Below are 26,146 nucleotides of genomic sequence, written 5' to 3'. Positions count from 1 at the left end.
GGTCATTGTCCATCTGTAGTATGAAACAACGACCAATCAGTTTGGCTGCATTTGGCTGGATCTGAGCACACAGTATGGCTCTGAAGACATCAGAATTCATTCGGCTGCTTCTGTCCTGTGTCACATCATCAATAAACACTAGTGACCCAGTGCCACTGGCAGCCATGCATGCCCAAGCCATCACACTGCCTCCACCGTGTTTTACAGATGATGTGGTATGCTTTGGATCATGAGCTGTACCACACCTTCGCCATACTTTTCTCTTTCCATCATTCTGGTAGAGGTTGATCTTGGTTTCATCTGTCCAAAGAATGTTCCTCCAGAACTGTGCTGGCTTTTTTAGATGTTTTTTAGCAGAGTCCAGTCTAGCCTTTTTATTCTTGATGCTTATGAGTGGCTTGCACCGTGCAGTGAACCCTCTGTAGTTACTTTCATGAAGTCTTCTCTTTATGGTAGATTTGGATATTGATACGCCTACCTCCTAGAGAGTGTTGTTCACTTGGTTGGCTGTTGTGAAGGGGTTTCTCTTCACCATGGAGATTATTCTATGATCACCCACCACTGTTGTCTTCCGTGGGCGCCCTGGTCTTTTTGCATTGATGAGTTCACCAGTGCTTTCTTTCTCTCTCAGGATGTACCAAACTGTAGATTTTGCCACTCCTAATATTGTAGCAATTTCTCGGATGTTTTTTTTCTGTTTTTGCAGCTTAAGGATGGCTTGTTTCACCTGCATGGAGAGCTCCTTTGACCGCATGCTTACTTCACAAATGCGAGCACCATACCTCAAATCATCTCCAGGCCTTTTATCTGTTTAATTGAGAATGATATAATGAAGGGATTGCCCACACCTGTCCATGAAATAGCCTTGGAGTCAATTGTCCAGTTACTTTTGGTCCCTTTAAAAACAGGGTGGCACATGTTAAGAAGCTGAAACTCCTAAACCCTTCATTCAATTTTAATGTGGATACCCTCAAATGAAAGCTGAAAGTCTGAACTTCAACTGCATCTGAATTGTTTTGTTTAAAATTCATTGTGGTAATGTCTAGAACCAAAATTAGAAAAATGTTGTCTCTGTCCAAATATATATGGACCTAACTGTATGTGTGTCTCTCCCAGTAATATAGGCTGGATGTGAGGTCTGTGTGTTTCTCCCAGTAATATAGGCTGGATGTGAGCTCTGTGTGTCTCTCCCAGTAATATAGGCTGGATGGTGAGGTCTGTGTGTCTCTCTCAGTAATATAGGCTGGATGTGAGCTCTGTGTGTCTCTCCCAGTAATATAGGCTGGATGTGAGATCTGTGTGTCTCCCCCCGGTAATATAAGCTGGATGTGACCTCTGAGTGTCTCTCACAGTAATATAGGCTGAATGTGAGCTCTGTGTGTCTCTCCCAGTAATATAGGCTGCATGTGAAGTCTGTGTATCTCTCCGCTTAATACAGGCAAGATGTGACGCTTGCATGTCTCTCTTAGTAATATAGGCTGGATGTGATGAGGAACTTTGAGAATCCATATCACCAAGGGATACATAATAGGGTGTTGCTGTCTTCATTAGTTCATATAACATCACAGCTTCTAACCTGAACTTGGTTTACTCCTTATCTGTAGCTTGTTTTCTCTGCCCTCATTGAGATTCTACATGCTTCTCCCCTCTCCACATTGTGGAAATCAGTATACATTCCGCTCCCATCCCTGATGATAGACTGAGATAAGGGAGGGGGAGAGCAGAGAGAACCATCAGGAGCAGGAGCTTTGACGGATTCGTAACATTTTTGCAGTGAACTCAGCTAGATAAATGATTTAAAGATACTCTGCAAAGCAAAATGGTAGAAAAGTTTTAATGAAGACTATTTAGAACATTGCTTAACTTGACATTTATGAAGCAAATAACCAATAAAAAAAATTGTAAAGGCGTACATAGCCTTTAACTTACCTACAATATGAGCAAATGCATATTGCCCCCAAATGCTTTAGCCGATCTGCTTTACTGATATAGTATAGAAATGTGTCATTGTGATGGTTTCATTGAAGTGCTTCCATCGTGAACCCATCTTTGGAGAGGCAATCTTTCCTTTTCTTCAGGTATTGTATCCAAAAGAAATCCATGGACTTTGTAAGGAGCGGATTAGGATCATAAAAGAAGGAGGTAGGTGCGTCCCTGCTACCAGGTATCATAAACAAACAGGAGGGCTGATTTACATAAAGGTGGTGGACGATCTTACCACGCAGTGTAACAAATGGCAATGGAATGAGTCCAAGCCTGTCCTCTTCCATAATGCACTCACGCTATTGTGCCGGTATGTTTGAGAAATTGCTTTGTTGTGTGTGTGCTCGGTGGGAGGCAATAATATGATATTTCTTACAATGGCAGCTATATTTTGTTACATTTTTCTAAATTGAAAACTGCGGTTGAATTCCTGACCCCGATGTGGTGAGAATGTTTTTGAGTCGAAAAATTACTAATCCTAAATACTTTGCCCGTATTTACATTTATTAAAATAGATAGAGACGAGCGAATCGAAAATGTTTCGAATTTTGCAAAAAATATTCGGATTCGCTAGAACTCAAAACTTTTTTTCCATTTGATTCCCTGGAACCAAGAAAAATTTCAGCCTTCTGATTGCCGTTTTGCTTCATTCTTTTAAGGGCAGAGAATAGATTAAAATATAAAAAACTTTGCAAATAAAACTTTTTTATATGAGGTCTGTGTGTCTTTCCCAGTAATATAGGCTGGATGTAACCTCTGTATGTCTCTCTCAGTAATATAGGCTGCATGTAACCTCTGTATGTCTCTCTCAGTAATATAGGCTGGATGTGAGGTCTGTATGTCTCTCTCAGTAATAAAGGCTGGATGTGATGAAGAGCTTTGAGAATCCACATCACCAAGGTGTACTTAACAGTGTGTTGCTATCTTCATTAGCTTCTAACCTGCACTTATTTCCTCTTCACTTGGTTTCCTCCTTATCTGTAGCTTGTTTTCTCTGCCCTCCTTTAGACTGTAGATACTTCTCCCTTCTCCACATTGTGGAAATCAGTATACATTCCCCTCCTGTCCCCGATAAGAGACTGAGAGAAGGAAGGGGGAGAGCAGAGAAATCCATCAGCAGCAGCATCTTTGACGGATTTGTAACATTTTTGCAGTGAACTCAGCTAGATAAATGATTTTTTTTGCAAATTGCCTGCTCCCTGCCCGTTCCTCTGCTGGCTCACTTTCTCCCTTTTCTCTCCTGTCTTCAATCTTTGGCACCTTGGGTGCTGATTAGGTCTCAAGTAATATCGTGACATTGTTTGAGGACTAGGAAGCGCCGGGCCGGAGGTGTAGAGGAGTGAAGAGTGAAGACGGAAGAGAAGACTGGAGCCAAAGGAAGAAAATGAGCCAACGTAGAACCAGGAGGGGAGCTGCCGAGCCAGCACAGGTGATGGGTAGGGTGAGTATTTTTCAGTTTTTTTAACCCTTTTCGTTTATTATGGTTTATGGTCTGGAGAAATCTCAGTGCATGATAACGGTTTTTACCTGTTTGCATCAAGTTTACAGGCCAAATTTGAGCGAATCTGGCTTATTGAATCTTTGTACCTCTGTTATTTAAGGAAAACCTTTTGTGTATGTAGCAGTTTGAGATACAAAAGCAGTATACATGATAACTATATAAGATAGGGATTAAAGAACCATAATTAATAAGACTATTCAATAGACAGATTTAAAGGGGCTCTGCCTTCACTCCTGAAATGTCTTGTCTAGTAAATACTTGTATTCTCCATGAAATAATTATTTCACATCACCATTTTTTTTTCTCTGTGTTGTTCTATCCCTCTGTTATTCCTCTTATAAATGTATAAATTGATAACTGGAGTCATCATTCCCCTAGTCAAAGGGGCGTGTCCCTGCCTACTCAGCACTGATTGGACAGTGTCAGACTGTGTAGGGACACGCCCCCCAACTGGTAACAGTTATCAGTTTATTCAAGTTTCTATGAAGAATAATAAAGGAACAGCGCAACATAGAGTTCTAAGAAAAGATGCTCCACAATCGTTAGATTATGGGGGATAAAACTATTTACTAAAATTAGTAAAGTCAGGGGTGACACCAAGCCTCCTCTTTTAAAATGTAAACAAAATATATAAAAATGTATTAATTAAACAAAATTCATTTTGTTTCTTCACATTTTATTAAAGCCATAAGAAACAATCTCTGGAATGGCAAAAAAGTGAAGGCTGGAGCCACTGATTGACTGTAGAGGTCATATGATTGTGAATCAAGTGTAATAGCACTGCTCATTAGCACTCCTTCACAGGGGCGGCCTACCGGAGGTTTCTCCTGTTCTCCCTTGGGCCAGTCCGAGCCTAGTGACAACAGTCAATCTGCATTATCCAGGGTAGATACAATAGTAGGGAGGTAAGATGAAACTCTGACTGCACTTTATAGCTCCAACACATTTATAACATAACGTAACATTGACTGACATTGTGTCATTTTGTATATTTGTGTACTTGTAACATTATTAATAAGGAAGCTGTAAGTATTTTTTATAAAGTATTGCAACAAATCCAACTCTGCAGTTTAAAAAAATTCTGAAAAGAATTCTATTTCAAGATAATTAAATACATAATTAATAAAAAAATAAAAGCAGTAAATGTGATAAAAAAATATTACTCATCAAGGGTAGCTGAAAGATACAGCGTGTATTGTCTTCTCCCCATCATTAGTATCTACAGAGAAGATGCCAACAGCTTGACACTGGGTCTGACATTGTTTTACATAGGGCCCTCCGTTCGGTGGCATTAACGAGCCAGTTCTACCTTCTGGCGGGGAGCTACTTTGGTCGCTTTTCCAGTAGAGAATTGCTTTGAAGGGGTTAGAATAAAAACAAGACCTAACACAGACCTTATTGTAGCGCCGGCGTCCCTGCCCTCTGCTAGGCAGGGACGCTGTTCCCCTCACCTCTCTGCTCCGAGCCCGGCGTCCCCCTCCCGCTCTGCTGGCAGCGCGCGCTCCTTCCCGGCCACTGTGCTTAGGGCGCGCGCGCGTTCCCTCCCTCTTAAAGGGGCCGCGCGCGCCGTCCTAAGGAGTCCCCGGCCAATGGCCGGAGGACTTCACCATATATAAGGCACCTCCTCCAAAATGGAGGTGCCCGAGCAATGTTGTTGCACTGTTCACTACTCTGCTTCAGCCCTCAGGTCCCGTTGCCAGTTACCTGCCAGTTACCTGCCAGATTCCTGCCAGCCTGCTGTCTAATTCCTGCCTGATATTCTGCTACCTGCCTGCTAGCCTGAGGTCCGACGGTCTGCCTTCCAACTCTTGTCAGTCTGTCTATGGACCAGCTTGCCCGCTCACCTGGGAGCGCACATCTGCTACCTGCCTGCTAGCCTACCTGGAGGCTCCGCCGTCACGTGCTGTGACCACCTGCCTGTCCAGTGACTCCTGCCCGCTCACCTGGGAGCGCTCATCTGCTGCCTGTCTGCTAGCCTACCTGGAGGCTCTGCCGTCACGTGCTGTGACCACCCGCCTGTCCAGAGACTTCTGCCCGCTCACCTGGGAGCGCTCATCTGCCGCCTGTCTGTTGGTCTTCCTGGAGGCTCCGCCGTCACATGCTGTGACCACCCGTTTATCCAGAGACTCTCGCCTGCTCACCTGGGAGCTCACGTCTACCATCAGCCGCCACAGGTCGTACCAACCCTTTACCCAGAGACTGCCCCAGTCATTTGCCGTGACCATCTGCCCGTTCATCCAGAGACTGCCCCGGTCACTTGCCGTAACCTCCTGCCCGTTCTTCCAGAGACTGCCCCGGTCACTTGCCGTGACCATCTGCCCGTTCACCCAGAGACTGCCCCAGTCACTTGCCGTGACCTCCTACCCGTTCTTCTAGAGACTGTCCCGGTCACCTGCTGTGACTGCCTGCCTGGTCGCCACCCGCTCCCTTACAAGGACCGCCCCCTTGTATAGTAGCTCAGAGGTTCCGCCTCCCAGACCCGTTACACTTATCCTGCTCATAAGATAATACAATTGTATCTGGTGATTGCTGCCAGCAGGATACTCAGCAGCAACGTCCACAACAAAACATGCAGATTTTCTTTTCAAAATTCATTACGGAAATGCGGCACATTTTCTGCAGCATTGTAAAGGGTGAAATTTACAATGAAAATCAAATCTGCAGCACAATTTGCAGCGCAGATCAATCAACGCTAAAGATTTTGTTTGCTAGTGTATGGATCAGATTTGGTGAAATTTCATCCATGATGCTGGTACTTTAATACACAGAGCGATTTCCACTAGGAAATTCAATATGAAAAAGTTGCTGCATATCTGCCCAGTGTGTACACAAGCTTAGACTTAATGAGCGTGATATGTACATACAGGGTAATCAATAGAAGCAGATCATTTTATTATACTGTACATAGACCCACAGGGATATAAGTAGCTTATATCGGTTCATATTACCTATCGGGGACATAGCAGTCGCAGAGAGCGACCGTGCCCATGTGGTAGGGGTAGGGGGGCCCACTGACGCCAGCAGCTATTTCATCTGGATGTGCGTCCGAGGATGCACATTCAGCTGAAATGTATTGCGGAGCAGTGACGTCATGCGCTGCACATCACTTGCACGATGAAGTCAGCTGCCGGCTTCTGTGCTGGCAATAGAAGAGGACGCCAAATGTCATGGGAGCGGAGGAAGGTCAGAAGGATTGTTTATTTTTTATTTTTAAATTTGTTGAAGAAGAGCCGCAGAACAGGGACATTATTAGTGGAAGGGGCCCGAAATGGAGACATTATTACTGGAAGGAGCCAAGGATGGAGACATAAGCCAATTGACTGCTTATGCTAGAAAGGGGGATATTATTGTTGAAAGGGGTCCAGGATGGAGACAATTTACCAGGATGGAGAACATTGTTACTGGAAGGGGCCCAGGATAGAGACATTATACCAGGATGGAGAACATTATTACTGGAAGAGGCCCAGGATGGAGATATTCTACCAGAATAGAGAACATTATTACTAGAAGGGGCCCAGGATGGAGACATTATACCAGGATAGAGAACATTATTACTGGAAGGGGCCCAGGATAAAGACATTATACCAGGATGGAGAACATTATTACTGGAAGCAGGGGCGTACATAGAAATCATGGGGCCCCATAGCAGAAGCTCTAATTGGCCCCCCCCCCCACAAAAAAATAAATAAATATTTGTCTGTGTCACAGAAGAGCAGATCTCACAACTTTCCATCCTTTACACAGTAACTTTCCTCCTGCCGAAGTCCTAGATTCCTCTTTCATTGCCCCATAAAGTATGATTCCAACAAAAGTGCACCCCAAACACAGTATGATTACCCCATGGTGCATTCCTCCACATTAGCCTCCACATGCACAGTATAATGACCCTATTGTACCCAACTTCAACTCCCAAGGCAAAGTATGGTGACCCCCAACACAGTATGATCCCCAAACTGTGACCCCTAAAGCTCTCCATACACTATAATGTGCCTATATACAATATAATGGCCCGCACGAGCCCTCCAGACAGTATAATGGACCCCACACAACCCTTTACACTGTATATTTCCTTTCATACAGTATAATGGCCCCCCACATAGCCCTCAAAATATTATAATGGCTCCACAGCCTTCCATAGAGTATAATACACCACCGATAATCCTCCATATAGTATAATGTGCCCCCCATAATCCTCCATATAGTATAATGCACCCCCCCCATAATCCTCCATATAGTATAATGAACTTCCCATGGTCCTCCATAGAATATAATGCACTCCCCATAGTCCTCCATACAGTATATTACACACCCCATAGGGTAAAATGCGGCCCCCATATAGTATAATGCACCCCACAGTCCTGCAGTATTATGGGCACCACGTACTCACTGATTTTAAAATACCATATATTTTAAATAAGCCGACCCGAGTATAAGCCAAGGCCCCTAATTTTATCACAAAAACTGGAAAAATGTATTGACTTGAGTATAAGCCTAGGGTGAGAAATGCAGCAGCTATTGGTACATTTTCCCATCCTGGTATGTGTGGCACCCCCTCATCCCCCAATCCTGGTATGTGTGGTCTCCCCAACCCTGGTATGTGTGGCCTCCCCAATCCCCCAATCCTGGTATGTGTGGCCTCCCCAATCCCCCAATCCTGGTATGTGTGGCCTTCCCAGTCTCCCAATCCTGGTATGTGTGGCCTCCCCAATCCCGGTATGTGTGGCCTTCCCAGTCCCCCAATCCTGGTATGTGTGGCCTCCCCAATCCCCCAATCTTGGTATGTGTGGCCTTCCCAGTCCCCCAATCCTGGTATGTGTGGCTTCCCCAATCCCCCCCAATCTTGGTATGTGTGGCCTCCCCAATACCCCCCCAATCCTGGCATGTGTGGCCTCCCCAATACCCCCCCAATCCTGGTATGTGTGGCCTCCCCAATACCCCCAATCCTGGTATGTGTGGCCTCCCCAATTCTGGTACGTGTGGCCTCCTCAATCCCCCCCAATCCTTGTATGTGTGGCCTCCCCAATCCTGGTATGTGTGGCCTCCCCAATCCCCCAAATCCTGGTATGTGTGGCCTCCCCAATCCCCCCAATCTTGGTATGTGTGGCTTCCCCAATCCCCCCAATCCTGGTATGTGTGGCCTCCCCAATCCCCCCAATCCTGGTATTTGTGGCCTCCCCAATCCCCCAATCCTGGTATGTGTGGCCTTCCCAGTCTCCCAATCCTGGTATATGTGGCCTCCCCAATCCCGGTATGTGTGGCCTTCCCAGTCCCCCAATCCTGGTATGTGTGACCTCCCCAATCCCCCAATCCTGGTATATGTGGCCTTCCCAGTCCCCTAATCCTGGTATGTGTAGCCTTCCCAGTCCCCCAATCCTGGTATGTGTAGCCTCCCCAATCCTGGTATTTGTGGCCTCCCCAATCCCCCCCAATCCTAGTATGTGTGGCCTCCCCAATCCCCCCCCAATCCTGGTATGTGTGGCCTCCTCATCCCTCAATCCTGGTATGTGTGGCTTCCTCATTCCCCAATCCTACTATGTATGGCCCCAATCACTGCACACATAAAATAATAAACACTTATACTCACCTTCCTTCCTCACCTCTGCTCCAGCGCTGAGTCCTGTTTGCTGCAGTTCATGTCGGCATCTGAGCAATGCGCATTCTCAGAAGCCGAGGTGAGCTGCTGCTGCTGCCTGCACATTCACTCTTCTCCATGCCGGGACTATGGGCATGGAGAAGCGTGAATATGCATTCTCTTTAGCAGCGGGCACAGACAGCAGGAGCCGGGGCTCAGCGCTCCTCCTTGACCGCTACTTAAGAGAATGCATATTCCCTCTTCTCCACGCCCATGGGAGTGGAGAAAAGGGAATATTCATTTCCCTTTAGCAGCGGCCACACGTGATAGCTGCAGCAGCCGGCTACTGCGTGTGCCCTGCTCCTCCTCCACCGCAACCCGCTCCTCCACCGCCGCAACCTGCCTCCCCCCCAATACTCACCTATCCTCCTGGTTCCCACGCTGTTTGGGGCCCTCCCGGCTCACGGGCCCCCTTCCGGTCACGGGCCCCATAGCAGTGGCATGGCCTGTCGCCATTGGCGGTATGCCACTGACTGGAAGGGGCCCATGATGGAGACATTATTCTAGGATGGAGAACATTATTACTGCAAGGGGCCCAGGATGGAAACATTATACCAGGATGGAGAACATTATTACTGCAAGGGGCCCAGGATGGAGACATTATACCAGGATGGAAAACATTATTACTGGAAGGGGCCAAGGATGGAGACATTATACCAGGAAGGGGCCCAGGATGGAGACATTATACCAGGATGGGGGATATTATTACTGGAAGGGGCCAAGGATGGAGGACATTGTACCAGGAAAATGCCCAGGATGGATGAGATTATACCTGGAAGGGGACAAGGATGGAGGACATTATACCAGGAACATGCCCGGGATGGATTACATTATACCTGGAAGGGGACAAGGATGGAGGTCATTATTACTGGAAGGGGCAGGATGGAAGAGATTATTACAGGAAGGGGCCAGGATGGGGGATATTATTACAGGATGGGGGACATTTTTACATGAGAGGTTAAACATGTACAGTACAGACCAAAAGTTTGGACACACCTTCTCATTTAAAGATTTTTCTGTATTTTCATGACTATGAAAATTGTACATTCACACTGAAGGCATCAAAACTATGAATTAACACATGTGGAATTATATACTTAACAAAAAAGTGTGAAACAACTGAAAATATGTCTTATATTCTAGGTTCTTCAAAGTAGCCACCTTTTGCTTTGATGACTGCTTTGCACACTCTTGGCATTCTCTTGATGAGCTTCAAGAGGTAGTCACCGGAAATGGTTTTCACTTCACAGGTGTGCCCTGTCAGGTTTAATAAGTGGGATTTCTTGCCTTATAAATGGGGTTGGGACCATCAGTTGTGTTGTACAGAAGTCTGGTGGATACACAGCTGATAGTCCTACTGAATAGACTGTTAGAACTTATTTTATGGCAAGAAAAAAGCAGCTAAGTAAAGAAAAACGAGTGGCCATCATTACTTTAAGAAATGAAGGTCAGTCAGTGCGAAAAATTGGGAAAACTTTGAAAGTGTCCCCAACTGCAGTTGCAAAAACCATCAAGCGCTACAAAGAAACTGACTCACATGAGGACCGCCCCAGGAAAGGAAGACCAAGAGCCACCTCTGCTTCTGAGGATAAGTTTATCCGAGTCACCAGCCTCAGAAATCGCAGGTTAACAGCAGCTCAGATTAGAGACCAGGTCAATGCCACACAGAGTTCTAGCAGCAGACACATCTCTACAACAACTGTTAAGAGAAGACTTTGTGCAGCAGGCCTTCATGGTAAAATAGCTGCTAGGAAACCACTGCTAAGGACAGACAACAAGCAGAAGAGACTTGTTTGGGTTAAAGAACACAAGGAATGGACATTAGACCAGTGAAAATCTGTGCTTTGGTCTGATGAGTCCAAATTTGAGATCTTTGGTTCCAACCACCGTGTCTTTGTGCCACGCAGAAAAGGTGAACGGATGGACTCTACATGCCTGGTTCCCACCGTGAAGCATGGAGGAGGAGGTGTGATGGTGTGGGGGGGCTTTGCTGGTGACACTCTTGGGGATTTATTCAAAATTGAAGGCATACTGAACCAGCATGGCTACCACAGCATCTTGCAGAGGCATGCTATTCCATCCGGTTTGCGTTTAGTTGGACAATCATTTATTTTTCAACAGGACAATGACCCCAAACACACCTCCAGGCTGTGTAAGGGCTATTTGACCAAGACTGAGAGTGATGGGGTGCTACGCCAGATGACCTGGCCTCCACAGTCACCAGACCTGAACCCAATCGAGATGGTTTGGGGTGAGCTGGACCACAGAGAGAAGGCAAAAGGGCCAATAAGTGCTAAGCATCTCTGGGAACTCCTTCAAGATTATTGGAAGACCATTTCCAGTGACTACCTCTTGAAGCTCATCAAGAGAATGCCAAGAGTGTGCAAAGCAGTCATCAAAGCAAAAGGTGGCTACTTTGAAGAACCTAGAATATAAGACATATTTTCAGTTGTTTCACACTTTTTTGTTAAGTATATAATTCCACATGTGTTAATGCATAGTTTTGATGCCTTCAGTGTGAATGCACAATTTTCATAGTCATGAAAATACAGAAAAATCTTTAAATGAGAAGGTGTGTCCAAACTTTTGGTCTGTACTGTATGTCTTCATGGGATCTGGAATGCTACAAGGGCCCATACATCTGACAAACATGCAGAGGGGGGAGGGGGCCCCCCAGGCCCAAATTACGTGTCGGGGCCCATCGGAATTTAGTTACGCCACTCTTATCACCACTTTTTTCAACTTCAGTTACACGGATCTGTTTTACGTAGGTTCATATTTGTTTAAATCCTTGTGAAATAAAACTTTTTTTCATTCTACTAGTATCTACATTGATTTTATATATAAAATACACGGCAATAAACTATTCAACCCGGAAAAAGCAACAAGAAAACGTTTCAGCATTAAAGGAGTTGACCGCTTTCAGGAAAGTGGGTCCCAAACTCTGTAAAATACCTAAAATAACAAACGCAGCAGGTGCTCACCCTGCCTTGGTTCCCGTATTATGCTGGTCTAGCCGCCGCTGCTTTAGCCAATCACAGCCAATTGACAGCAGGCACCACTGCGCTCAGTGCATGAGCTGCTAAGCTCAGTGACGTCATTTCTGCGCCCAAGAGACTGAAGCCGGTGCAGCAGAGAGAACCCACGCTGGACCCAGGGAGGGAGACCACCTGCTTAGTTTGTTATTTTAGGTATTTTACATAGTTTACTTTCCCTTTTAGTGGACAGCCCCTTTAATAAAGCAGTAGCATTGGTTGCAGTTTGTGCCATAGTTGCAGTAATTATTGCCTCTTGGAACACTGAATTTGTGGTATTCGTGGTATTGTAGGAACTCACATTTATCCTGGATCCCGTTGTCTGCCTGGACCTTTTCTCTGCTAGGAGATCCTTGACTGTATGTTTCACGCGGACTCCTTGGTAGACCCGCTTGTTGAAGTCAGTAGGAACTAAAGAAACACAGAAGAAACGAGAGTTGTGGAAATTAGGGCAAATTAATTTGCAATGAAAAAAGTAACTGTATGAAAGTTTTCTGAAGCTCTGCATAGGCATGAAATCTTTGAAAGTCTGTCTATGGTGATCAGTGGATAACTGTGCAGGGCTGTATGTGCATGTTTATTACCATAAGAGGGGTTTCATCCTCTGTCCATTGATTTGCTTATTTTACAGCTGAACCAGGGACCATGCATAGTCCGAAATAACTAAACTTAAATAGAGGTCCTGTACAGCATTTACACTATCCACTCCACATAACAGGTCCCAGGATTTCCCTGATTTCACCCTATCACGCCTATATGGGGATAAGGCTGTTGGCGCTGGTCGGTGGAGCAAGCTGAAGTCCAGTAGAAGAACAAAATTGGAGCCAAAATCATAGTCATGGATAGCCATGTTCAAACCCAGGAGTTCAGGCAGTAATGGAAAGCAGAGAGAGACAGATCGGACAGAGAGTAATAATAAAATTTGACATGCCCAATTCCTCTTAACCTATAGTAGACATATGTCATTATATGAGAAAAGCATTAGAACAGTAAAAAATAATTAACTTTTGACCCTGTTTCCAAATCAGAGTTAAAAAGTTTTATATATGTCATGGCCGAAAGTGTTGGCACACTTGAAATTATTCCAGAAAGTGAAGTATTTCTCCCAGAACATTATTGCAATTACATATATTTTGTTATACACATGCTTATTTCTTTTGTGTGTATTGGAACAACACAAAAAAGCAGAGAAAAAAAGGCAAATTGAACATAATTTCACACAAAACCCCAAAAATGGGCCGGACAAAATTGTTTCCAACTTTCCAAAATTGTGGGTAAACAACTTTGTTTCAAACATGTGATGCTTGTTCAAAATCACCTGTGGCAAGTAACAGGTGCGGGCAATATGAAAATCACACCTGAAACCATATAAAAAGGGGAGAAGTTGGCTCAATCTTTGCATTGTGTGTCTGTGTGTGCCACACTAAGCATGGAGAACACAGAGAAGAGAACTGTCTGAGGACTTGAGAACCAAAATTGTTGAACAATATCAACAATCTCAAGGTTACAAGTCCATCTCCAGAGATCTTGATGTTCCTTTGTCCACAGAACATAATCAAGAAGTTTACAACTCCATTAACAGAAACGGAACAGATAAAATAGTGAAAAAATACAAATTTGCTTTCTTTTAACTGGTTCGTGACATAGAAATCACATGTTGGATTACAGGTGCTCGCTCAGTTCCAGGCAAGGTGAATGCTGGCTGTGTTATACAGCTGTAAATGATCAAATACATACCATATATGTATCCAAAACTGGGACAATTAATAAACGACACCTCATTCTGCTAAAATAACCACAAGTTCTCACACGGCTCCATCGATGAAAAAGTTTTTAAAAGGTGATGGGGCTCAGAGTATGATGACAGAAGCAAAATGTTTATTATTTATGAAAATTTCTAATTTATCAAAAAGTAGCAAACAATAAAAACAAAATCTATAGAAAGTTGGTATTTCCGTAATCTCACTGCCCCTCAGAGCAAAGGTTCTATACTAATATGTCATTTGTACACCATAGTGAATGCTGCAAAAATGCAATAAAACATGGAGGAACTATTGCTTTCTCTCAATCACCCCGCTCCCCGTGTACCAGTATATTATATGGGAAACTAAATGCTGCCACTACATTAACAAATAAAGTCCTGAAAAAGATGAGCCTCAAAATTGGCTAGATCGGCAATAAAATTAAAAAGTTATATTAATATGTTAATCACTTAGTGTTTCACCGGTATTTTTTTATTTGTCATCATTGAATACACTTTTGCATATTTCTTGAGAAAAGGGCATGAGATTATCACAAGTATAATCGGCCATATGGTAAATGTTGCACAAGGCAAAGCTTTGTCTCAGCAGAGCAGAGTAACGGAAGAGTACTTCCATGGAAAGTCAGGGAGCCGCGGAGTCACTGCCTGGACAAAGTCGAATAATAATGAGAATAGTGTGGTGTGCACAAGGATTACTGTATTAGATAGGCTGATTTTTATCTGAATTGCTCTGACATTTCAGAGAAAATATAATTAGAGTGCTGGGAAGAGCCGGCCGGGGACTAGTTTGGTCTTCAGCTACGGTCCTTGGCCGGCTCTACCCAGCGCTGCAAGAGGTGATAGAAAAGTCTCTTCCTTTGTATGCCACAGGAGAGATCTGTCATTCTCTTATAGCAGCGCTGGAAAATGCCGGCCGTGGACTAGTTTGGTCTTCAGCTACGGTCCTTGGCCGGCTCTACCCAGTTCTGCAAGAGGTGATTGAAAAGTCGCTTCCTATGTACCCCACAGGAGAGATCTGTCATCCTCTTTTAGCAGCAATGGGAAATGCCAGCCGGGGACTAGTTTGGTCTTCAGCTACGGTCCTTGGCCGGCTGTTCCCAGCGCTGCTAGAGGTGATTGACAAGTCACTTCCTGTGTACGCATGGGAGAGACCTGTCATCCTCTTTTAGCAGTGCTGGGAAATGCTGGCCGGGAACTTAGCCGGACTAGTCAGGTCTCGCCCTATGGTCACCGGTCGGATCCTTTAACTCTATCTTCTCTGAAACCTCGGAGCATTTCAGAAAAAGACATACCTGGCTGCAATCATACAGCCAGGATCTGATTCATGCTGCCTGTGGTTTTGATAGCATGAATCAGATGACAGGTTACCTTTAACAGATGAATATTGTTTCTTTGCTTAGTTTGTAGCTCTCCACTAGATTGGCCATAAAGGAGCCAGATAAAGGACTACATAGCACCCAGGCAAATAGTATTAAACCGTATTCAGGTGGAGTATGGTAAAGGTTATTGTCTAGATCCCTGGTGGTCTGGGGCAGTGACGGAGTAAAGCCCCCCCATAGACATTAGACTAACATCGTCCAAACCCACAGATATCGAAGGTCAGCAGACTAATGATGTCAGGGGAGATAAAGATCCGGAATGTTCGATTTCAGACTACTGATCGCTTTGTTCTCAGTGGGGTAAGCTGCCGTCAGAAAGGTCTGACAGTGGCTTTCTCATGAAAAACAAAAGGAGCATTCGGCAGAGCGAACGCTCCCGTGTCAAGAGAAATAACTGCCGGCTGAACTATTGGCCAAACCGATTGGCCAACGGCTGTCTAAAGTGCTTGGGGATTTTAATGTAAAAGGTGGTGAAGGGTTTAATCTCTGCAGACCTAGTGGTATGTGGCTGTGGCGCCCTGCTGCGCATTGGTGCCACAGATCCCAGAGGGGTGCATGGACGGATTCCTCCATAAGAGGCCCTCGTAGCATTCACACACCTCCACCTTCCACCTCAGACCACCAGAGGGAGCCCGGATAGGGATATAAAAAGGGAAGGTGGAGCTAGGCAGTGCAGTCTAGTCTGGAGTCCACAGAGAGTGAAGTCTGTGAGAAAGTCAGTCTGCTGCAGCCAGAGAGGTTGACAGGTCAGTACGGACTCAGTGAGCTCAGTTAGAGAGCCTAAGGTGTGCCGACGCCGTAAGAGCGGTGAAGAGTAGCGAGGCCTATTGCCAGTGTGAAGCCTAGCGAGGGCCCCGAGTGTGGCCGAAGGCAAGTGGAGTAAGCGAGCTACATAGGGGGCAGAGGAGCTTAGCCAGCTCACCCCAAGACCATTTACCGGACACTGGGTCCGCGTCTGCAGGGATTCCTTAGGCCCAGCAGAAACAAGCGGAACCCCTGGCGAACTATATGTCCCAGGGACGCCAAAAGCTGACTGTTATACCAGGGTCAGGAGTCATGGAGGCCCAAGAGACCGGGGAGTGTGATCTCCAACAGAAGGCCCTACCACCAGGTCAGCCGGTGCAAGACAGAGACCAAGTTAGGCCTAGCTCCAGGCAGGTTATAAACTTATCAGGAAAAGGCAAGAAACAGGAGACCCCACACCGGCTCACTGGGGAGAGTCCTGATATGCACCCTTCACCCTACAGTGCCCTGGATCGTGCCTGAAACACCACCAGTAAAGGTACTGAAGTGAACTCTGGTGTGCGTGCCTATTCTTCTACCCTTCCTCTGACCCGGCTGGGTCCCCTCTTTCCTGCATCCCTTCTCCTACGCTGCCCTGAGGCCCCGCTCCACTTGTGGGGAGTCGCACCAACTAAGCTGCCTGAACACCGGCCTCAGAGGACTGCCGCAGCGCTGGTGATCCTCACCAGACACCACGGGTGGCGTCACGAACAATTCCCCCTTTCCAAAACACCTTTTCCTCATTCCTTGCTTTTAAGAGTGACCCCAGGGTATGGGCCCGGGAGCCGACCACCGCGACATCCCCCAAAACTGACAGCAAGGCCCTGGCGCCGAGTCGTTCCCCATCCCCTGGGCGCGTCATGGCAGTAATGGAGCTGGCATCACTAGTCCTGGCGATCCGGTGCAGTGAGGAGGTTATTGGGCTTTTCTAACAGACAGAAAATCGTTTTAAAAATGGATTAAAGACTGAATTAAATATAAAAAACAAAATAAAAGAAGTAATACTCCCCATTACTGATCAGCATCAGCTGCAGATACAACCTTTACCTGGGCTGCGCTGGTTTGTACTTTCTGGTCCCATCTTGACTCACCAGCAGGTCGTTGCTTTATCCAGAAATTGGTTACATGGGCATTTCTGGTGCGTGTAGACAGAACCAGGAAAAAGAGACCAAAGGAAACCGGATCAGCATCGGAACGAGAGCAGTGGAGGATTAATGAGTCTTATTTTCAGAACACCTGGTTTCCTAGGGTCAGAGAAGAAACTCATGCCCATCCCTGCTAGTAATGGGCAATAAGGATGCTGCTATCAATATTCCTGGTGATATAGGGCAGTGACAAGGTTATTCTGGTATCTGTATCTGCCTCATTTATAAAGTTTGTGCCGGTGCCATCTCTGCTTACGTAGATTCATGCCCTGGCGATCTTCAGTAAAATAGCGCAGGTGGCAGTGGATGTGCAAGTCAAGATCTCAATCTGCGCATGCGCCACCACAGCACCATTTTACTTAAGATCGTTGGGACATGAATCTGCGCATGCGCCACCAGCAACAGGCATGGCACCGACGTGAACTTTAAAAAAGGAGGCAGATACAGACACAAGAGCAGGGGCCGGGGAAGAGCCAAAGACCCTACCCACAGTCCTGCCCCTATGCACCAAAAATTAATTACACCCAAACTTCAAATATGGATTAAAGATCAACCAGAATGTGGATTTCTTCACTAAAGGTATCTATTGAATCTGTATAACAGCACCATTATGGCCAAACCTTTACTTTAACATGTAAAATCGTGATGACAGATTCTTTGTAAAGGGTCGATATTAACGCCTAGGATTGCTACTTCCATTAGGCGGCTTGTGATAGTCGAGAGGTTCAGGGTCAGGTACCTAGAGGGTTCGTCACAAACAAAGGGATAAGGCAAAGGCGTAGTCAGGTCACAGTCCGAGGTCACAATTCCAGGAACGTAAAGGGTTAAGACAAAGGGGCAAGACAAACGAATGGTCAAAGTCAAGATCTAAGGTCGGGCAACAAAGATCAACTACAGGAACACAGAGAACAGAGCAAAGCTACAACTGGCACTAAACGGAGACAGAGAGCCAGCTAAATAGCCAGGTAATAACTCGAATAACAGACATATTGAGGAATCCCTGGCACGTCCCGGCCCAGATTGGATGGCTGGTCTGTCACTCAACACACTGATAGCTCAGCACGCCCCAGCCTCTGATTGGTCGGCTGTCCAGACACACATATAGACGGAATCGTAACCATTAGATTCTCTATTCTCTTCGTCTGTGAAGAGGCTGTTTGCATATTTTATCTCCCAGGGAACATTGCATGGCCGATAAGACTTCCTTTGTTGCCAGCTTGATGGCCACCATAGAGAGACTTTACCCCTTCAATGAGGGATCTAGGTCCTCTCGCCCAGCCAACCTATCTACTACATTTCACCGACGAGGTGCAAGGCGAACCCAAAACAGCTGCATACAGAGATTCTGGTTTGGCTTTATATCAGGGTTCCCCAACTCCAGTCCTCATGGCCCACCAACAGGTCATGTTTTCAGGATTTCCTTAGTATTGCACAGGTGATGGAATTATTGCCTGTGCAGGTGATGCAATTATCACCTGTGTAATACTAAGGAAATCCTAAAAACATGACCTGTTGGTGGGCCTTGAGGACTGGAGTTGGGGAACCCTGCTTTATATCATATCTCATGTGACAAAGCTCCTTGAAGGGACGATATTGACTTATAGGATAATTCTGTCTGGCATTAGAGACTTCGTTCTCTTCATCAATAAAGAGGCGATTTTCATATATTTTTTTAAATCAACGTCAATATTTAATAATAAATTATACATCTTATACATTGGATACATTTCTTAATCACTCCACTCCATTTCTGATACATTGTTGCCTTCTCAGTTAATACTTATGGGAACGCTGACATCTGCAGTCTATAAAAACTGATTTAGTGCTTTATATAGGACACACAAACAATGATTTTAGTGGTGGAAACATCTCATTCAGAGGAAATAGTCTGTGTGACAGATCATTCTGTAAAGGTGATACGCCACTTTATGGAGTGTACACATACAAATAAAGCCGACATTGTAAAACAGGAGGGGTGGGATGAGCAGGATACAAATATACACAATGCACAGGCATCAGTACAGGGACCACTTACACAACGCTGGACGAGAACATGGTAATTTGTGGTGGCAGGTGCACATCAAGCTTCAATACTTTTATATGGAACCAGGATTCCCTGTCCAAATAATCACAAAGACTTTTTTTTTCATTTCCTTAGTAAACACCAGGATTAAATACTTCCTCCCGGTGATGGAAAGAGCTGACATATGTCTCCTGTTCAAACAACTTATTCTCTGATGGTTTCTAAAGGATTCCTTCATGCGATCAGACGCATTTGCGGTGCTTGGATGTAAAGAGAGTAGCGATGGGAAGCATCATGGAGGTGCATACGAAGAAGAGAGATCTCGCGCGCGGAATTTGGATTAAAAAGTTTGAAAACTTTAAGTTAACTTTTTTTTTTTTTTTAGTAAAAGCAGCATCTCATAAAGCATCTTTGAAAAAAATATCTCTGCGATCATACCAGTCTCAAAGTATAGCAAAAGTCCATGTAAAAATGCTGTTTGTCGCTCCACATATTGAAAAAAAAGCAGTGTACAATGTTACTGACCCATTGATCCTACTTTTATAGTTTTCTATTTGGGTCCCTATCAAATGAGATCCCTACTCTTGTATAATTTCCCCGCAGGTCATAGACATAATCCTTATTAAACAGTTAAAGAGATACTTTTTATTTCAATGGTATACATAATAATAAGCAACTTTGCAGTATATCATTTAAGAGAAATCTGCTTCTTTCTCCTCCTGGACTTATCATTTATTCTCAATTCATTCACTGAACATAGATTTTCTCATTACTGAGATAGGACACAGTTGGTGCTTTTAAAGTTCTATGGAAGGGTAAGAGCTAGAAACAGCAGATACAGTTCTCCGTAGAACTTTATAAGCACCAACTGTTATCTCCTATCTCAGTAATGGGAAAGTCAAATTCACTGAAGAAAGATATTACCTGTGAGTTGAGAATTTGGAGCATGAAAGATCAGGCCTGGAGGAGAAAGAAGCAGATTTCTCCTATAAGATATATTACAAAGTTTCTTATTTTCATGTGTTCTATTGATGTATTAAAAAAATAAAATAAACAACGGTTACTCTTTAAATAAGATATAGGAAAAGTCTAGTTACCAAGTACTTTTATTGCCAATACTTTCTAACATTTAACCCCAGGTCTCTTTCGTTTATACTTCGACAAATCTGCTATATTAGTTCTGCTATATCTACTTTACAATACAACAAATCCGCTGTCATGGCTCTGTTACATCTAGTCTCCAAGACGAGCCCACTGTTCCAGCTGTGTTATATGTGGTCTCTACTATAGCTTCTCTGATACAGCTCTGCTAAATCTGGTTTTCACTACAACTCCTCTGTTGCAACTCTGCTACATCTGGTTTTTAATACAACTTCTGTGTTCCAGCTCTACTACATCTGTTTTTTAACACAACAACTCCACTGTTCCAGCTCTGCTACATCTGGTCTTCACTACAATTCCTCTGTTCCAGCTCTGCTACATCTGGTTTTTAATACAACTTCTGTATTCCAGCTATGCTACATCTGGTTTTTAACACAACTCCACTGTTCCAGCTCTGCTACATCTGGTTTTCACTACTACTATACTGTTCCAGCTATGCTACATCTGGTTATTCTCTACAACTCCATTGTTCCAGCTCTGCTACATCTGTTCTCCACTGTAAAACCTTTGCGGTTTCAGTACTGCTACATCTGGTCTTCACTGAAACATCTCCACTGTTCCAGCTCTGCTACTTCTTCAACACCACCCATTACTGACTTTTCTTTCCTGCTGCACCAGCGCCACCAGTCCATGTTGCTTATGATTTAATCACCCAGATGATAAGCTTTGAGGATTCTTCTCACCAGCTGAAACATAACATTGGCCTAATAATTGTATAAAGACCAAGAAATATGTATAGAAGGCTTGTCTATTAATACAAGCACAATTTTTGAATAAAGGATATGACTAGACGTCTTTGCAACTTCACAAAATACTAAGTGCTTGTTCTCTATGAAATGATAAAGTATGTGCCCCCCTCTTCTAGATGCTCTACTATAGAAGCAATGGGCAACATCTGCATAAAGTTTACATGCGTCCTCCATGTTTTCGCGGTTTTCCTAGTGTTTCCCAACCAAGGTTTTCCCAGAACACTGGGCTTTCTAGGAGCTGATGAAGGATTTTCAGGAACATCTGGACCAGAAGATAACTCAGGAATCTGCCTTGGTATTATGGTTGGCGATCGCTGACCTGGGTTATATGAATTAATATAGGTAATCCAAGAAAGTTTTAAAGAAGCTGTAAAACTTTTCTACAGTAATTTTTAGGGATGAGAAAATTGATTTTATGTGAATTGAATGTGTTTTATTTTAGGAAATTCAAACAATTTGAGATTCCATTCATGCGAATTGCCAAGAAAATTCCTGCCACCATTATACACGAAGCAAAAGATTACATCAGCTAGAGAAAGCTCATATAACATCAGGCGCGGACAGCCACTCTTTCCCACAATGCCTTGCAGCTATCACATGGTATAGAACAGTCAGGAGGGAGGGACTATCATAGCCACTATAAAAGCCAAGGCAGGGAATGCAGCAGTCATTTTGTATGGTGATTCTGGATAGTAAGGGGACGTCACAGCTCACAGCTTAGCAATAGATATAAGAAGAAAAAGTCATAAAACACTGAATAAACATTACTGGTAGTGTGTTATTCCCCATAATACCTTGCAGCTATCGCATAGTATAGAGCAGTCAGTCAGGAGGGACGATCATAGCCACTATAAAAGCCGAAGCACGGAATACAGCAGTCATTTTGTATGGAGATTCTGGATAGTGAGAGGATGTCACAACTGATAGATTAGCGATAGAGATAAGAAGAGCAAGTCATAAAACACTGAATAAACATTACTGATAGTGTGTTCTTCCCCATAATGCCTAGCAGCTATCACATGGTATAGAGCAGTAAGTCAGGAGGGACAATCATAGCCACTATAAAAGCTGAGGCACGGAATGCAGCAGTCATTTTGTATGAAGATTCTGGATAGTGAGAGGATGTCACAGCTCACAGCTTAGCAATAGAGATAAGAAGAGCAAGTCAAAAAACACTGAATAAACATTACTGATAGTGTGTATTGTGTTCTTCCCCATAATGCCTTGCAGCTATCACATGGTATAGAGCAGTCAGTCAGGAGGGACGATCATAGCCATTATAAAAGCCGAGGCAGGGAATGCAGCAGTCATTTTGTATGGTGATTCTGGAAAGTGAGAGGATATCACAGCTCACAGTTTAGCAATAGATATAAGAAGAGAAAGTCATAAAACACTGAATAAACATTACATATAGTGTGTTACAGGACAGTGGTGAAGAACAGCTACCATCCGATTACCCATAGCCATATATGTTGAGGTCGCTTGGACATTACTAAGGAACTTAAAAGGGGTTGGATCCAGTCCTAAGTGACCTCAGAGTGTTACAGACGTCTTTTCAGAGCAATTGCAGGCTTTGAAGAACTTGTGATTCACAGGCAATTCGACTCACTGTTTTGGGAAAAATTTGGTGAACCTGGAGAATTCGAGTTTCAAAAGATTTGTTAATCTCTAGAAGTTTGATATTCTACACAACTTTCATTGTAAATGTGTAAAAATGACATATAGTATACCGTAGTATACAACACTCCGCCTGTAGAACCTTCATAAAGTTGTTAAACTTTTATCGTTTTATTAAACATGGTGTCACCTGGTCGTATCCACCTATAGAAATGTTACAAGTTTCCTTACAAGATTCCTATAAATGGCAGGTGTATAATAAAGATAAAGCAAAAATCTACATAAAACTGACATCTATATTCTGGGGTGTATTTAATGTGTAACTGCACTTTTAGTCATTTGTGAGCCTGAAGAAGAACGCTATATCTGGCGTTACATGACTTGTATCCTGCAGTTCACCTTCTTCATTAGAAGGCCTTTTTTTCCCTCCGGCTTCTCCCCATGCATTCATCTTTAGACTATTCAAGCAGCATAAGTTATTTGATCCATCACTGAAGACAGATCTGTAGACAGATTTGAGCTATTTTTGAGATTGAATGATCAGCGCTGGAGACGAGAAGTGACTGATAAGAGGAAAAAAATGTATTTTTCTTTAATGAGTTACATTACAAAGTTTATGATCATTGGTTGGACTATTGCTTTATTAAAAAAAGATTCCAAAAATAAAAAAAAACAATTCTAGTTATTCCTTAAGCGCTTCAGACTTCAATTTTTAATTTAATTTTTCTTTAATTTTTTGTTGGGAAAAATAAGACAATTTTTACTGGAAAAGAACCAATTTCACACAAAAAAATGACACAACAGTATACAATAATACGGTACTAGTAATGTACACTGTAGTACAGTGCACCTGTTAAGAACAGAAGTGTTGCACAAATCGTTAAAATCTCTACAATGTATCCCTAGACTAAACTGGCACTGGCCAATGTATCTATCCACATCCTAAAAGTGGAATCTTCATGCAATTCTTATAAAAATAATATTGCAGAATAATATAAATTGGATCCATTTGCTATGTCAGATCTACTCCAAAAGGCTGCATGCACCTTTGTCACTCCAGGTCTTAGCTAGAATATTTAATGAGCTTGGAATAACGAGTGAGCTGTGCGATTTAATGCATTTTTATTGTGTGTTTTTTGGGGGACATGTTTTTACTTTTTTTATACTTTTTTTAGCATTCAGCCTTTTTTAAGTGCTTTGTTTTTTTGCAGTTAAAAAAATACAGTTGCAAATACTCATGTGCTTTTCAGGCTATGAGAGAAAAAATGCACCAAAAAACATTGTGTTCTGCCATGCCTTTAAATGCACAGTAGGTGTCACCGCACTGTTGTCGGGTATCCCGGCACCAGCGACTCCTTCCCTGTTCGCTAACGCTAGGGGTGCCCTAGCCATCCCTGCTCCCCAAATTACTTCTAATGGTGAAGACGCCGGGGACATGTGTCTTGCTGAGCTCCTGAATCAGCCCTTATCTGTCCCCTCCCCCACCCATGGAAGTCGGGAGTAGTAGTGTATAAGAATACACAAACCAGACTAACAAGGGAAGACGTACAGGGATAAATGAAAATACCAAACATACAAATATGCACTCACAGACAACCGAGTGGAACACCAGGAGGTAAACAAAGGAAAAACTAAATAGGAGAGAATGAGGATATGCACACAGACAAATCACCAAGCAGCAGTCTTTAGAATACCACTCCAAACGCCTCCTCTAACAACCAGCTCCTCCAACTCCAGAACCAGGCAGTATGAAACTAACACTGGCAATCCCTGATTGCCTGAGGTGAGTATATATAGCAAGAGGGGAGCGGCCAACACTGAACAGCTGTAATCATCAAAGCAGGAAAGCTTCAGAAGCTCTCAATTGAACAGGTTAACCCCTGCACTACTAGCAGAAACCTGCACTGTTTAATATGATGGTGACGTGCTTCTAATCAGTGCACGAGTGCGTGAAATTAGACACAGTGGTCTTCTGGCCCCTCTCTGTCGTGATAAACCCATGACAGTAAGTGTGAGCTTTTTAGAAATTGCATCGACTCTGAACTGTGAAATGCAGTGGATGCTCCACATTTGGGAACATACCCTAAGGGCGCAGTCAGATGACCGTACAGCACGGACGACGATCGCATCGCAATGCTCGGACTGAACGGCTGGCCAATCCAAGAATTGCGATGTAATCGGCGTCCGTGTTATATGGCCGTCTAACCGCACAACTTTCCATATGTGCTATAACTCTTCTCCTTCCACTACGACTCTTCCAGAATTGGTATTACTTGAACATCCGCCATGTATTCCACCGTGCCTGTGGAATGAATGGAGCAGAAGTGTGGTGCTCACGCTCGACCTCCGCTGAATTCAGTTGGTGTTCTGGGATTCCAGGGGTTCCCAACGGTCAAACCCTCAGTGATCAGTCTGTAAGCTACCTCTTATCCTACTGGTAGGGAATAACTTTAAAATTTTAGGCTGCAGAAATAGACATTTCGACTGGCTCCAGCACTTGTCCAGACCCTCAACGATCAGTAGGTCATTGACTTGATTCCCATATCTACAAGGCTTGTCCCTATTATCCTGAATGAGCAATGAAAGCCCAATACAAACATTAAGTTTTAAGTTAAAACTAATCCAATGGATAGATGATAACTGTTAGATTGATTTCCAAAATTGGGGATTGTGTCTACTATTCTCCATTGAATGCAGAAAAGTTGCATGTGCTCTACTCAAGTCTACGGCACCGATGAAGATTGCACTTGGCTTTTTTTGCAACTTCAGTTCCATAGACTCGTAAATGGAGCAGAAGAGGGAATGTGCGACCACCAGCTCCATTCAACTACACATTGTGGCAAAGAAAGATGAGGGTCACAAATCCTCCATTCCGGCAATCGGTGTGGTCCACAGTTGACACCCATCAGGACTTGCTTAGACCAGAATATTCCCCTAACAATCAAATTCCGCTAAAATAAATTCCGGAATCATGCATGTTAGGATCATTCTTACCTTGTAGCTTTTTTTTAAGGACAATAAAAACCGCTGATGGAAGTACCCTTCGGGTATTATGGCTGCAGCTGCCGTGTGCGGTGTACAGACAAATAAACCTTTTGTAAGAAGGTCGCAATACACTGTAACCTACAATACAATGTATCATACAATATCACGTTCCTTCCGCCGTTTGCTTAGTGCATATTCTTCTAACACCATTGACATGCTTCCATCATTGTTCTACTGTACATATTAGGAATCACCGGGCAATGAATAGCGAGACGTCTCCATGAAAGAAAGTCTCCACCACCACCATCGACCCTTCCATTATACGGATATCTGCGGCTTTACTACTTTATATAAAGGAACAATGATCCGGCACAGCAAACACAAATCCCAT

General features: G+C 43.9%; 1 protein-coding gene and 1 long non-coding RNA gene across 3 annotated transcripts in view; one reads left to right on the top strand and one right to left on the bottom strand.

Moving 5' to 3' along the window:
* LOC141172674 (uncharacterized) overlaps positions 1–19,952 on the top strand; it is an 83,345-nt gene extending 63,393 nt beyond the window's left edge. The window contains exons 4-5 of the long non-coding RNA XR_012252511.1: positions 3,260–3,424; positions 19,379–19,952. This is a non-coding gene — a long non-coding RNA (uncharacterized lncRNA). The remainder of the gene's footprint in view (positions 1–3,259; positions 3,425–19,378) is intronic.
* POU2AF2 (POU class 2 homeobox associating factor 2) overlaps positions 1–26,146 on the bottom strand; it is a 75,203-nt gene that overhangs the window by 24,495 nt on the left and 24,562 nt on the right. The window contains exon 2 of one of the 2 annotated variants that reach the window (XM_073657111.1): positions 12,453–12,562. In XM_073657111.1, the coding sequence (XP_073513212.1) occupies positions 12,453–12,562 (110 nt within the window). Of the gene's footprint in view, positions 1–1,929; positions 2,367–12,452; positions 12,563–26,146 lie in introns of those variants that run through there. The other variant, XM_073657112.1, reaches the window with a different exon arrangement.

The sequence above is a fragment of the Phyllobates terribilis genome, unplaced genomic scaffold (genome assembly GCF_046119375.1).
Source record: "Phyllobates terribilis strain yellow unplaced genomic scaffold, ASM4611937v1 Scaffold_12__6_contigs__length_324123572, whole genome shotgun sequence".
Lineage (NCBI taxonomy): Eukaryota > Metazoa > Chordata > Amphibia > Anura > Dendrobatidae > Phyllobates > Phyllobates terribilis.
Note: the sequence above shows the minus strand (reverse complement) of the source record. Positions and strands in the feature narration are given on the sequence as shown.